We start from the raw sequence: 13475 nt of genomic DNA, 5'->3' as shown, positions 1-13475 counted from the left end.
ACTTTAACTGAGCAAGAACTTTGAGAGAAATGAAAAATAATAATATTAAGAAATTGTGTAATTATATAATTGTAAGATGAGTATCTCCCTGTTAAAGATTTACTACTCCTGGTGAGACTTAACGTTGATTAAACATCTTTCTGACCTCAGGGTGATTTGTGTTGTGGGGTGAGGGGAAGAGGTATGCATGACTACCTAAAGGATGTTCTTACCACATCTAGTCTGATATACAGACTAGACAATGGGTTATTAATTAGTATAATTCCAAACTGCCTGTGATAGATACAAAATCAGTTACAATTTAAAACAATTTTTTAAAACAATTTTCAGACTGTCTCCAAGAGCTGTGTTAGAACCAGTTTGTTTCAGTTGCCTTTCTGAATAAAGAAGAGATAAGTCTTCAATCCTGCTTGTTTATCCACCAACCATTTCACATCATCCTGAAATTCTGATCAAAACTCATTTCCTTTCACTGCTCTCTTTTCAGATCTTACTTTATTGGTAAACATTTCTGGGTTGATTTATTTAACCAACTCGGTAAGCTACTCATTCAATGAAGCAATCTAATAGCAGAACAAGATATTAGATTAAATGCTTTTCCTATTAAAAACTACAAGTTTAGCCAGTAGCATCTTGCCACCTTGTTGATGCAGACTGATTCAGCTCAACACCCACCCTCTCTCCCTGCTTTCTAGGAATGGGTCTGTGTACTCAGAAATTTCTCTTCTTTCTTTCTTAAAAAAAGGCTTGTGGGATGTAGGAGGGTAGGAAACCTCATATGCTACCCTAATTTTTTTTTTTATTTTCCTTTTAACAAAACGGATTTTCAAGGGGAGCAGGGATTTTGTAATCAGTCTATTTTCCATCACCCAAATATGTACTGCTTTCTCTGAGGTTCTATTTCCAACCATAACTCAAACCCAGACTAATGAATTGACAGATCTACTCTACACTCTTCAGGTAACTTTCCATCCATACTATTTCTCATACCCAAGCTATTCACAAAGCTTGAGGCTGGGCTCTTCATCAAAAAGATGAAGAAGAGAGCATTCATATTACCATTCTTAAAGGCAGATCCACTGAGCAGGTCAAGTAGACAGCATCTTCCAAAAAAATCATTGCATACCAATACCTGAAACTGAATGTCTGGAACAAGATGGTGGGAATCCCAGAAGCCTGCTATAACTCTTTTCATTTTGTATGTAGCCTTCCATACATAGATTCACTGAGTCTCTGTCCTCACTTATAGAAACAGGGTTGCCATTATCTATAACGCAGGGTCATTGTGAAAATTACATCAAGTATGCAAAGCTACTATACAATTTTTTTAATACAAATGAGATTTGTAAATATTTATTATCAGTAAGAACAAAAGGTGTGGTGAATGCTGTGATGTGCTGCCTAAATCCCCACTCCAGGACCAAGATACTCATTCCTCAGCTGCTGGAAGCAGTGGCAGCTGACAGCAGTCAGCCAAGAGGATTTGTCCTCTGTTAAGACAGCTCTGCCCAACATCGAGCACTACCACCCCTAACCTGTACCCAAAGGCTGGTTGGTGGGCAAGCATTAAGGTAGAGGCCACTTTGCTTCATTTGGGATAATGTGAAGGGCCATCCCAGGCCCAGAGTCCCCATAGGATCAACTGAGGGAGGCCACCGTGTGACTACAACACAGTGCAGCTCTCCCTCTGTCTAACCTACCTCCCTGGAAACCCCACAGGCGTCGTTCCCAAGAAGACTCCTGCACACAAACCCCGGAGTCCCAGGGAGCTCAACCTGTGACAAGTAGAATTATTGGACATTACGTGTCCCAGTTGATTGCCACTTTTATCTTAAGGAGGCAGACTTTACAATAAGAATTACCAAAAAAAAAAAAAAATCCATGTGTGAAGCAGAAAACACGGGGCCCAATAACATTTATGAAAGAATGAAGAAAAGACACTAAATATCAAATCCAGAGTTAGTGAGTTTCATTCACATCTATAATTTCCCTTCAAATTTCAGTTTATAAGTGTGTGGATTGATTTATTGATTAATTGACTTAAACATCAGCGTCTTTAGTTTAAGGGAAGAGAGGCTGCTACCATAGGACATATGAGGTGTGCCCTGGAACCTCAAGTCAATGTCCAAATGCAGATCCTACACCAACAGCCCAGATGACATGTAGTGACATTGTGTTGTGCAGGGACAATGGCCTTCTCTTCAGATGAGATGACCTCTCTGAAAGGTCAGGGATCATAAACAAAAGCCTGCAGAGGGCCAGGTGGGAACATGAGAGAAATAGAAGACAGAACTCGCCAAATTGCTTGAACTGTGAACCAGCATGACGCCTGCTTAACTACATTTCCTTTTCCTGTCATTACTACTGTTACTAATTTTAGATTTCTCACTAATGGCTGAGCATATTTTCTTTTAAAAAATTAGAGAAAAAAGTAAAGTCCCTTTTGACCTATAATATTTCTCTCTTCAAGACTGTTAACCAAAATCTGTGTATTCTACATCGCAAACATCTCCTAAATACTTCTCTTTACCCTCTGCTGTACTTAAAGAACTGAGAAATCTCTCTCGTTGGTGCAAACAAACTTAAGCTACCAAATAGTCTCCCTACCTCTATCTGGTTTTACCCCCTCCAACCCATTTACCTGACTTAAGCTGGGGACCTGGTCCCTACCTACATCCCAGCCTCTTCTCCCAAACTTTGTCCCCTCCCACTCTACCCTCTTGTCAGCGTTAGCCTCCTTTATTTACTTTGGCACCATGCTGTTTGCCTCTGGGTCTTTGCAAAAGCTTCTCCCTCTGCTATAAACAGGCAGTCAATCTCTGTGGATCTTTATCTTGCCAACTCCCGCTTTCAGATTTCAGTTTAGATATCATTCCTCTGGGTTGTGTTTGTGCCCATCCCACGTGCCTCCAAATCGCCACCTCCTTCTTCTGTTGTGCCACCTATGACAGCTTATTTTAATGGATTATTTCTTTGTCTGTTTCCTCCCCCATTAGACCTGGGCTTTATGAAAACAAGGACAGTAGCTGGTTTGCCCACTTTTGTATCCAGTGTTTAGAACCATGCCTGGCACATAGGGACACTCTTGAAATAGATGTTGAATAAATGTCGGGAGAGACAGGAGGGGAGGAAGAGCTAATCCAGGTAATTTATGAACACACCATTTAACTATACAGCCTCAGTCTCAGGTGTAAGGGAGGGAAGGAGAGAGATTTCTTAATTCTTTAAGTTGTAATAGTAGTTTTGTTTTGCTTTGTCTTTAATTTACTTCCGTGGGCCCTTGTATGCAAGGCAGACCTGTATCACAGATATGATTTCATTTTGCATTTTATTTTATTAGAGGTTTATTAACTCACAGTATTGCAATACCTAAATCCTTTAAAATCCTCTTCCACACTGACTAATACAATACTTTGTGCAGGTTCCTTCAATTAGATACATTCACTGAGCACTACTGGTGAGGATGGGGGGTTACTAAAATGATCAAGTTATAAATCCCTTAATCTCAAAGTTTTCACTGTCTAATATAGGAGAAAAAGAACTGAAGCCTGTCACACTACATACTAAATACCCTGATAGCAGCATGTGCAGGCTTCTTTGGGAAGACCACAGAGAGAAGTGTCATGGAGGCTGAGTCTTGAAAGATGAGCAGTTTTCCCGGTGACCGGGGGGCTGGAGAGCCTTCCAAACAGACAAAACCACCTGGACAAAGGTTGGAAGATGTGAGACACATGGGTACATTCACTTCACGTAGACCAGTGTGGGGAGAGGAAAAGGGGACGAGAGTCGATAGTAGGAGTGGACGTCAGAAAAGCCAGCAGGGGTGGACTAAACGACCCCAGGACCTCACATGCTGCATAGGCAGAGTGGATTCTATCACAAGGGATGAGCAGCCATTGAAGGATTTTAATCAGGGCAGGAACAAGAAGTCGGGCAGTGGCATAGCTGATAAACTGGAAGCACGGAGAGGTTAGAGGCAAGATCAGTCAGGAGGCAACGGCGATGATCTAGGCAGGAAATAATGACCCAAACTAAGACACTGGCCAGGGATCGGACATTAGCACTCCAGTTACTGTTTTTACAACAGTATTTTTTTTTTAAACCAAAGGAGGTATTGGGGATTGAACCCAGGATCTCATGCATGCTAAGCAGGCACTCTGCCACTGAACTATACCCTTCCCAACAACAGTAATGTTTTTGATGATCTTCCCAAAATGCTGAAGAACTGGAGAGCAACCAATCAAAGAGTAGAGGAAAGATAAAAAGAGAGAGAGAAGCTGATCTAATGGAGGTTGAAAATGAATTGAGGCAAGCAGTACATTAAGGAATGAGAGCCAATAGAAACTCCAGGAGAAAACTGTTCAAGAAAGGAATGATGATTACAGTGTGTTACTTGGCTCTACAGTCATATTTACAGATAATTACACTGTCACAATCTCGTGGATCCTGGTATTGATTCTCGAGCTTCTATAGCCAACACACAGACAAAGCTCAGAAGACAGAATTGTGGTCTCAGAATAGATGCAAATGTAATTAACCCAGACAACATAAAGTGAAGATCATAATCATTGGGGGTGGTCAGGGGTAAAATGGGGGTGGGATCAAAAATGATAGGTCAAGACATAGCAGGAAAAACACACAATTTGGTGATGGAGAGGCGATTGCTAGAAGAAACAGCTAAAAAACAACTGAAAGTCATTGCCTTTAGGTAGCATGTTTAGTTGTGAGGTAAGGGGCTGTGGATTTTCATTATAATTTTATTTCTTTTGTCCTATTTGATTTATACTGATCAGGTGCATGAGTTCTTTGGTTAAATGTTTTAAAACTTTTTATATGCATCTATCCAGATTTTATCTCTTGTCTTGATGGAGACATTATACATAAACATCTGAAAAACAAAGCATATAAGATGAATCAGGTATAGCCTCCCCAAGGTAATTCCCTGGGCTACTGAGTCACCTTCCTATTAAGAATGTCTGTTCACTTCAGTTATCACAATTCAAGACAAGGAAGCCTAAAGACCATCTCATCTTTTGGATGGACACAAAAATCCAAGCAGCAAAGCTGAAATGTGGTTTGCATAGTAAATCAATGCCTTTAAAATTTTTTGACCTTGACCCATTGTAAAAATTACATTTGTGCATAATCCAGTACCCACACACTCACATAACTGAAACAAAACTTTAAAAAATAATACTTACAATACATACCTTTAAAGAAAAACTTTTAAAAAATATGTTATGTGTGATATGCTCTAAAAAAATTCTATTTCATTCTATTTTTTTAGACTGATGGTCAGTTTAAATGAATTTAACAATCCACTACTGTGTTGTGACCCACAGTTTGAAAAACATGCTAATCAGCCCTTTTTTTCTTAGACCAGAGAGTGTAATTATGAAATTTGGAGCTCATTTCTCAGCTAAACCTTCCTAGTGGGACTATTTGTTACTGATATGTAAAAAAATGTGTTATATCAAGTTGGCTTCTATCATCTTTGTCAACATAGCTCCCTTCTTTTCATTTCTCTTCTTCCTTAAAATTTTTTTTAACACTAGTCCTATGGGGCACATATTAGGAATAACTAAATTCATTTCTGGAGTATTGTGAGACATATATATCAGAGATGCATATGTCATATATTTATATAATCTTGGTTTTTACCCATATGTCCATTTGTTTGCACTTGCCATGGAAAGTACAAATTTCAACCAAACATCTGCTGCTTATGAAACCATCAAAACCCAACCTTCCCTCAAATACTGGGATCCTGTGATATTTTCAAATGTGGTAAATCCCATGTTAAAAATGCTAACTAACTATAGGCATCACTGTGTCTACATGTTTTAGCAAAAAGTTCAGTGGAAGCAAAATCACTGTGAAATTTACCACACAAATAGAACTTGAATGGGCTAATTTAGTTTGTTTGGATTTTTTTTTCTTATTAAGAACTACAAGAGGCTGTTGAAGAGGTGCTGCCAAGCCTGAAAAAAGATGACGTGGCCGTCTATTACATGAGCAGGAGTTCTAACACAGATGGGGTCGACTCTTTCCTAGACAAAGTGGATGAGATGTCAGCTGAACCTACCCCAGAGTCCTGGAGGTCCGAAGTTACCTTTTCCACTCCTGCCTTATACATTTATACTTCTGGAACCACAGGTAAAAATAAAAAGAGAATTCTCAAAGAAGCAGATCTATCATGAAGAAGTTAAATCTTGGGTTATGTTTTCAAATGCTCTCTTTCTTTGGCAAAACTTATCAGATAACTAATAGTTTAGGGGATTTATTTAGCTCTTTGCCTGTGGAAACTGATCTTATTTCACAGCATATGATCCCATTTGGGTTTCTCTAAGCTACACGCATTTCCCCCTAGTTGGTAAACAAAACAGATAAAGAGGTTAACCAAGAACTACAAAAATAGTTACGATAATGGATAAGACTGGGCACTGAATAGGTTGTTGGAATTTTTTTAAATGATGGTGTATTTTGATTATATAATATCCACAGTCCATCTATAATGTATAACCAATTATAAATGGACCGCCAAAGAAAACTGCAGGACAATAATGGGTTGTATTTATACAAATGTTTTGATCGCTATCTTCCCATGCAACACTGACTTGGAGCTGTTTGGTGCTGTGGGTGTAGGATGGCTTTTGGCTTAGAGCATAAAATAGTAAATTTCATCAAATCTAGAATGCCTTCAACTGTAAGCTGCACCATTATTTTATAAGCCACTAAGAGAAAACACTGCCAATTAATAATGTTATTGGAACACTGCACATGGAACAGACAATCTTAAAGGTCAGATGTGCTCAGTGCTCTTCTTGAAGCTTCTTGGCTTTTGTTCGTACAATTCTCGCACCTTAACACGGGTACTATTCTTATTCCTATTTTCCGGATTCAGAAGCTGATGCTTCCCAAGCTAGGAAGTAGAAGTGTCAGAATGCACCTTGGTAGGCTGACTCCACAGTTCATACAGCTGACCACTCTGCCACAATACCTCCTAGTTCGTCCATTTCACAGCTGTTTATTGTCTGCCCACTCCAGCCCAGGGAAAACGTTACCAAAGTGTCATAACACGCAGCCTGAGAGATATATTTAAGAGGAGGGCAGGGAGCTAGCCCCAGCATCCTAATTATTCCTATTCATATTGGGAAACTGAATTTGCGAATAGTTTCCCTCTTTTGGTTAAAATGTTCATTTAAGCAGGTAACATGCACACATTCTCCCTGTAAAATAATCAACATTATAGATAAGGGTAAAGGTCCCTGTCAGCCTTTCATGTCAACACCAGCCTATAGGTACCCACTCTCTCCACCTCGAAAGGCCCTTGGCACCACCTGATCTCCCAGTCCCTGGACTTGATTTTTATTTGTGGAAAAGTTATATATCACCTTGCCGACAGAATGGCAGGATGATGTAGTTAACCAAATGCTTCACTACATCAAGATGCTACCTTAATATATGGAACTTTTACCCTCATTTCTTAATAGAAGAGTAAAACTAAATTATAAACTTTGACATGGGAAATAATTGAGATAAAACAAGCCCTTGGTTAGTGACAAGGAGTTCTAGTCTTAATACTAAATAGACAAGTGTGGAGCTTCTTCACAATGTGGGCTTTGGCAGTCAAATATAAAACCCATTTTAGGAAGAAGAGAACAAGCACTCCTTAATTTAATCCTATAATTCAGAATTTAGATTTAATTGGAATATAATTGGGTTGATGTTTATTTTACTTTTCTCCTTATCTTTGAATAAAATATTTGCCAGGTGACTCATATAAACATTAACTAAAATAATTCATTTAAGCAATCAGAGAACAAAACGTTTTCCCTGTTCCTCAAAGGCAGTCATTAGCACAAAATTATATAATAGTTACCAAATATTCTTATTTCTTCATCAAAGTTTGAATTAGGAAGTTTTCTGAAAGTACTTCAAAGCAGCAAAGGAGGTGCATTTCTTTTTTTAAAATACAACTTGGAGATTTTACTACCCAGACAATTCTTTTCCAACGTGAATACAATTTATTTGTTGATGTTTTCTTTTATTTCTTAGTATTAGTATAGAATGGGGCATTAATACTAACACAACATCAAAGAACATGAATTTTGAATTGTGTTTACAAAATTTGCCAGTTACACTGCTTTGCCTTATAACAAATTGCTATTATTTAGGGAATACCTGGCTAAGGTACCTTTAAGTATTGAAGCATCTGAGTCTACAAAGAATTGCCTTCCTCTTCACAAAGCCAGTTTACCCTCTCAGGTCTTAAACTCTAGCCCCAGCCCCTTAGTAATGACGTCATGCCCTCCCCAACTAAACTGACTTCCATGGGAAACAATTTAAGTATACCCTTTCAATAGAGTCTTACAAAAACCTACATAAATTATAGTTAAGAAAATGCAAATGCACTTAGTATACTAAAACTACACTGAAATGCCGCTTTTCACCTTTCAGATTGGCAAAAATCACAACATTTGAAATCATACCTTGGCTATGAGGAAACGGTACACTCATGCCTCGGTGACAGGAGAGTGAATGCGGACAGCCCTTATAACTGGCAATGTGACAGTATCTATCAAAATTACAAAGACTTATTATATCTTTTGACCAGCAGTCTCAAATCAGCAAATTTACCCTACAGACAGAGCATCATTCACAGTGTGAGATGCCATGTGGACCAGGTTATTCACTGCAGCATCATTTGAAATAGCAAAACAGTGGAAATAAATTGATACACACACAAAGGACTTGATGCACCTGAGAGAATAAGTGAATGAAAAATAAGAGAAATTTCTACACGGACAGAACTCCAAAACACATTGTTAAGGCAAGGGAGGAAAGTGCAGAAAAGTGTGCTTTCTTTAAGTGGGGAAAAGGCAAGAATATGTGAGCAAATGAGCTTGTATTTGTATAAAGAAACTCTAGAAAAGTACATAAGAAATTCATAAAAGTGGTTACAAAGGAAGGCGACGGGATGGATAGGCTATTTAATCTCTCTGAATCTCAGACTTCTCATCTGAATTAGAGGATACAATTCTACTTATCTAAATAATTATGAGAATTAAGTGAAATTTTGAAAACACGGTTGACCCTTGAACAATATGGGAGTTGGGGGTACCAACCCTCTGTGCAGTTGAAGATCCCCATGTGACTTAGAGGGGGCCCTCCATGGATTCAACCAACCATGAATGTGTTTACTGTTTAAGAAGGTCCACATATAAATAGACCCAAGCAGTTCAAACTCCATTATTCAAGGGTCAACTGATCTGGCAAGGTGGTAGGCTCAGAGCAGACATTCACTCCTTTCTCTCCAACTCACTACTGCAATAACCATCTAACTCAGGGGTCAGCAAACTATGGCCTGTGGGCCACAAACAGCCCCCACCTGTTTCTGTAAATAAAGTTGTATGGGAACACAGCCAAGTTCGTTCCTTTCTGTGTTTGGCTTCTTTCAGCAAAACAGCAAAAGTTGAGTAGCTGCAGTAGAGAATTAGGACCCTGCAAAACCTAAAACATTTACCATCTGGTCCTTTGCAGAAAAAAATTGCCAGCTGTTGGTCTTACCAATCATAGTCCCTCCCCATGCAATTCTCTAATCACTAGATGATGAATCTTCCCAAACCAGATCTCTCTCCCAGACCATGTGTCTGTGAATGACTACTCTTGATTTCACTCATGCCTTCTCCATGTGTTTACAAAGGTCTCCCGAAAGCTGCAGTGATCAATCATCAACGCATATGGTATGGAACCCGCCTTGCTGTTTTCACCGGGATTAAGGAGGAGGATGTAATGTATACCACCCTACCCCTGTACCACAGTGCTGCACTTATGATTGGCTTACATGGATGTATCCTAGCTGGTAAGCTTTTTCTCTCAACAAGGCATTGTAGCCCAGTGCTCATTCACATGTGCTCATAAGGAACAGTAATACAAAGTTTGCAACTTCCCTGTGTGCCCGGAAGAGTGTTTATTTCCCTGTTAATAACAGGGCTGTTGGGCTCACACATAGCAAGCAAGTATGTAAAAGAATCTGTATTTCCTCATGCCTGCTTGTCTAGAATATAATGCTATAATTGTTCAGTATATCAAAGAGGAAACGTCTTTAAAATATTTTAGGTCTTTGCCCAGGTTCAGACACTTGATCCTTAGATTCCATAAATAATTCTCCTGTGTTACGTCTGTCTTCAGAAATCTGCGTGTTGATCTGCATCAGCATCTGATTTAAACTTCTACAGTTGTCCCATCTTATTTCATTGCTCCCAGCTTCCCCAGGTCCTCAGCTCCGGTCAGAATACTTGGCTTTCTGTCTCTCCTCTTTCCTTCTGGAATTTTACCATGTAAATTAGAACTGCCATCTTTTCTCCTTTCAATAGAATTTCTGTCCCTTGTATACATTAAGGCTCAGTCCAATATCCATCTCTTCCAGGAGCCATCTCTAACTTTCTAACTAAGCTAAATAACTTAATTTTTCTCCCATGTTACATTTCATTTTAAATAATTATATATGTATACAGAGTAACATATATGTATATACAAATACATATATGATTGTCCAAGCCTCTGCTCCTTTCCCTCATCAATTTATTGACTAGCTATAAAACAAGTAGCCCAGCATCAGTCCCAGACCCCAAATCAGCAAGGAGCGCTGGGCCTGGTCATACTGCAGGGCCCTTCAAGGACAGGGTGACTCTGAACCCCTCACAGGGACAAATCAATCACTGACACATTTGCTTAAGCACCAGAGATACATGCTCAGAAAGAAAATATAGCATTTTTTAAAATTTCTCATAAAACATTGGTCCTTTGTATATTTAGGAGTAAAAATAAACTAATAACATGAAAAAATACTTGGGATTTTCCAAATTTCACTTTACTACATTTCATGCCTATCATTAGGTTGGCTATAATAGATACATTATTTTTACCCATTGTATTAGCTCCCTATTCCTATTGTAACAAATTACCACAAACTTAGTGGTTTAAAACAACACAGATTTTTATTCTCTTACTGCTCTGAAAGTCAGAAGTCCTAAAATCAAGATGTCAGCAGGGCTGCATTCCTTCCAGAGCTCGAGGGAAGAATCCATTTTCTGGCCTTTTCTATCTTCTGGAGGCTGGCTGCCCTGCATTCCTTAGCTCATGGCCCCTTCTTTCATCTTCCAAGCATATCACCCCAAACTCTTGTTTCTGTCATCCTATCTCCTTCTGCTCTTGACCTTCTTGACTTCCTCTTATAAGGACCCTCGTGATCACTTTGGGCTCACCCAGATCATCCAGGATAATCTTCCCATTTGAGGATCCTTAACTTAATCACATCTAGTAGTCCCTTCTGTCATGTAAAGTAGCATATTCACAGGTTCTAGGGATTAGGACATGGGCATCTTTGGGAACCATGATTCTGTCTACCTCTCCCATCGAATAAGAATATCTCCTCCTTGCTCAAGACCCTGGCTCTCCATTGCCTACAAAATTAAGTCTGGCTCCTCCACCTGGCACTTACAAACTCTCAGGATTGCACCCCTAGCTGCTGCTTCAGGTCCATCTCCCTTGACCCACCCACCCTTTCCCATTCTAGTCACAGGCCAGCTGAGTCTTGGCCATCACTCAACCTTCTGGACAGTCCTGCCTCTATGTCCATGCTTTTTCCTCTGCCAGGAATTCTCTCATCTTTCTACACACTCATTTCTCAAGACCTAATTCAATTCCTACCTCTTTTACAATATGACTTTCTAAACCCTTGCCCCCAAGCAGAATTAATCTTCACACACACACTCAAATTTCTTTAGGGTTTCATGGAACCTCTTGTTTATTGCACACTGACTTTTATTAGCAAGATGTGTGCATGTTCTCCCCCACTAGACTGGAAGCTCCTATAGGACAAAAACATGTCTTACTGTGTGTGGTTTGTTTTTTTTTTTTTTTTCTTGTATTGAACATAATTGATACCTAATACTTGTTTGTGAATATAATTCATATTTAAATTTCTACAGTTCAAAAATGACAACTATAATTGGGAATCTTTTGGGCAGCATTTTTTATTAGTATTTTCTATGCCTTCTCTGTAGGTGCCACTTTTGTTTTACGGAGCAAATTTTCAGCCAGCCAGTTTTGGGATGATTGCAGAAAATACAACGTCACTATCATTCAGTATATTGGTGAACTGCTTCGGTATTTATGCAATACTCCTGAGGTAACAATCCCCATGTTTCATTATCTTTTTGAAATAGATAAGATGGAAATTCAAGTCACTTTGGGTCATGCTAGGTTTCACCTGCTTCATATATATCAGTTTTCAGTTTACCCTACACTTGTTTTTTCATGATAAAAGGCTTAGCACCTTACCTGTCATAGAAAGGGGGTTTACTAGATAGCAGTTGCTGTTAATAACATTGATCCCTACTGACTCTGTTTTTATATCTTACCCTTTACCTACCATATCCTCTGCTTCCCTCTCTGCCTGTTTAAAGCCTACACTCTGTGAAAGCCCAGTTCAAATGATACCTCATATATTAAACCTATTTGGGCCACCCCAACAGGAGTCGTTACTCCTTTCCCCTACCTCATTTGATTTCTCCTCCCCTGTGGTCCTTGTCACATTGCTGGTCTTTGTCTTCCTGCTCCCATCCTCCCTAGGCTGTAAATCTTTGATGGCAGGGACCACATCTTATCTCCTTGCCCTCTCTTCCCACAGGGGCGCAGGAAACTTTTCCTAATGTTGCTTAATGAATAAACCCCCATGTGGCTCTGAAACCATCTGACAGAGTCTGTCCCCAGGCTTAGAATAGATGTCCCAACATAAGTAAATCCAAGGGCCTTGGATCAACCTTGTTTCAGGTATCTGGATGTCTTGATCAGGTTGTTTGAAAGAGCTCCTTCTGCCCAGGCTCTCATCAAAAATGGCAGCCCCCCTGGGGACCAGATCAAGGTTTCTCAACAGTGGCACTGCTGACATTTGGGGCCCATTCATCCTCTGCTGTCGGAACTTATCCCGTGCACTGCAGGATGTTCAGTAGCATCTTTGGTCTTTATCCAGGACGTGACAGTAGTGCCCACCCTCTCCCCGGCTAGGTCATAATAATCAAATTGTCTTCAGACATTGCCAGATGTACCCTGGCAGGCAAAATCAACCTCGGATGGGCACCACTAGACTAGATAATGTAGTCAATTCACCAGATCCTACTTTCTTTAATCCTTTCACTTACCATAAGAAAACAAACTTAAAGGATCACTAAGTTGATAAACTGCTATTTATAAGCACCTGTTATGTTCAATTTATATACAGGCAGACCTCAGAGACATTGCGGGTTCAGTACCAGACCACAGCAATAAAGTGAGTCCCATGACTGTTTTCGTTTTGCAGGACACATAAAAGTTATGTTATGTAGCCTATCAAGTGTGCAATAGCACTGCATCTGAAAAACAAAACAAAACAAGAGTGTACATACCTTAATTTTAAAATATTTTAATTT

General features: G+C 39.5%; 1 protein-coding gene across 1 annotated transcript in view; it reads left to right on the top strand.

The window, feature by feature from the left end:
* The window catches only part of SLC27A2 (solute carrier family 27 member 2), a 38852-nt gene that overhangs the window by 6327 nt on the left and 19050 nt on the right, over positions 1 to 13475 (top strand). Inside the window, exons 2-4 of the mRNA XM_010998459.3 lie at positions 5947 to 6156; positions 9707 to 9865; positions 12072 to 12196. Coding sequence (XP_010996761.1) covers positions 5947 to 6156; positions 9707 to 9865; positions 12072 to 12196 — 494 coding nt within the window. The remainder of the gene's footprint in view (positions 1 to 5946; positions 6157 to 9706; positions 9866 to 12071; positions 12197 to 13475) is intronic.

This window comes from Camelus dromedarius, chromosome 5, assembly GCF_036321535.1.
Source record: "Camelus dromedarius isolate mCamDro1 chromosome 5, mCamDro1.pat, whole genome shotgun sequence".
NCBI classification, from domain to species: Eukaryota; Metazoa; Chordata; class Mammalia; order Artiodactyla; family Camelidae; genus Camelus; species Camelus dromedarius.
The sequence above is the reverse complement of the archived record's forward strand: the minus strand, read 5'-3'. Positions and strand labels throughout refer to the sequence as shown.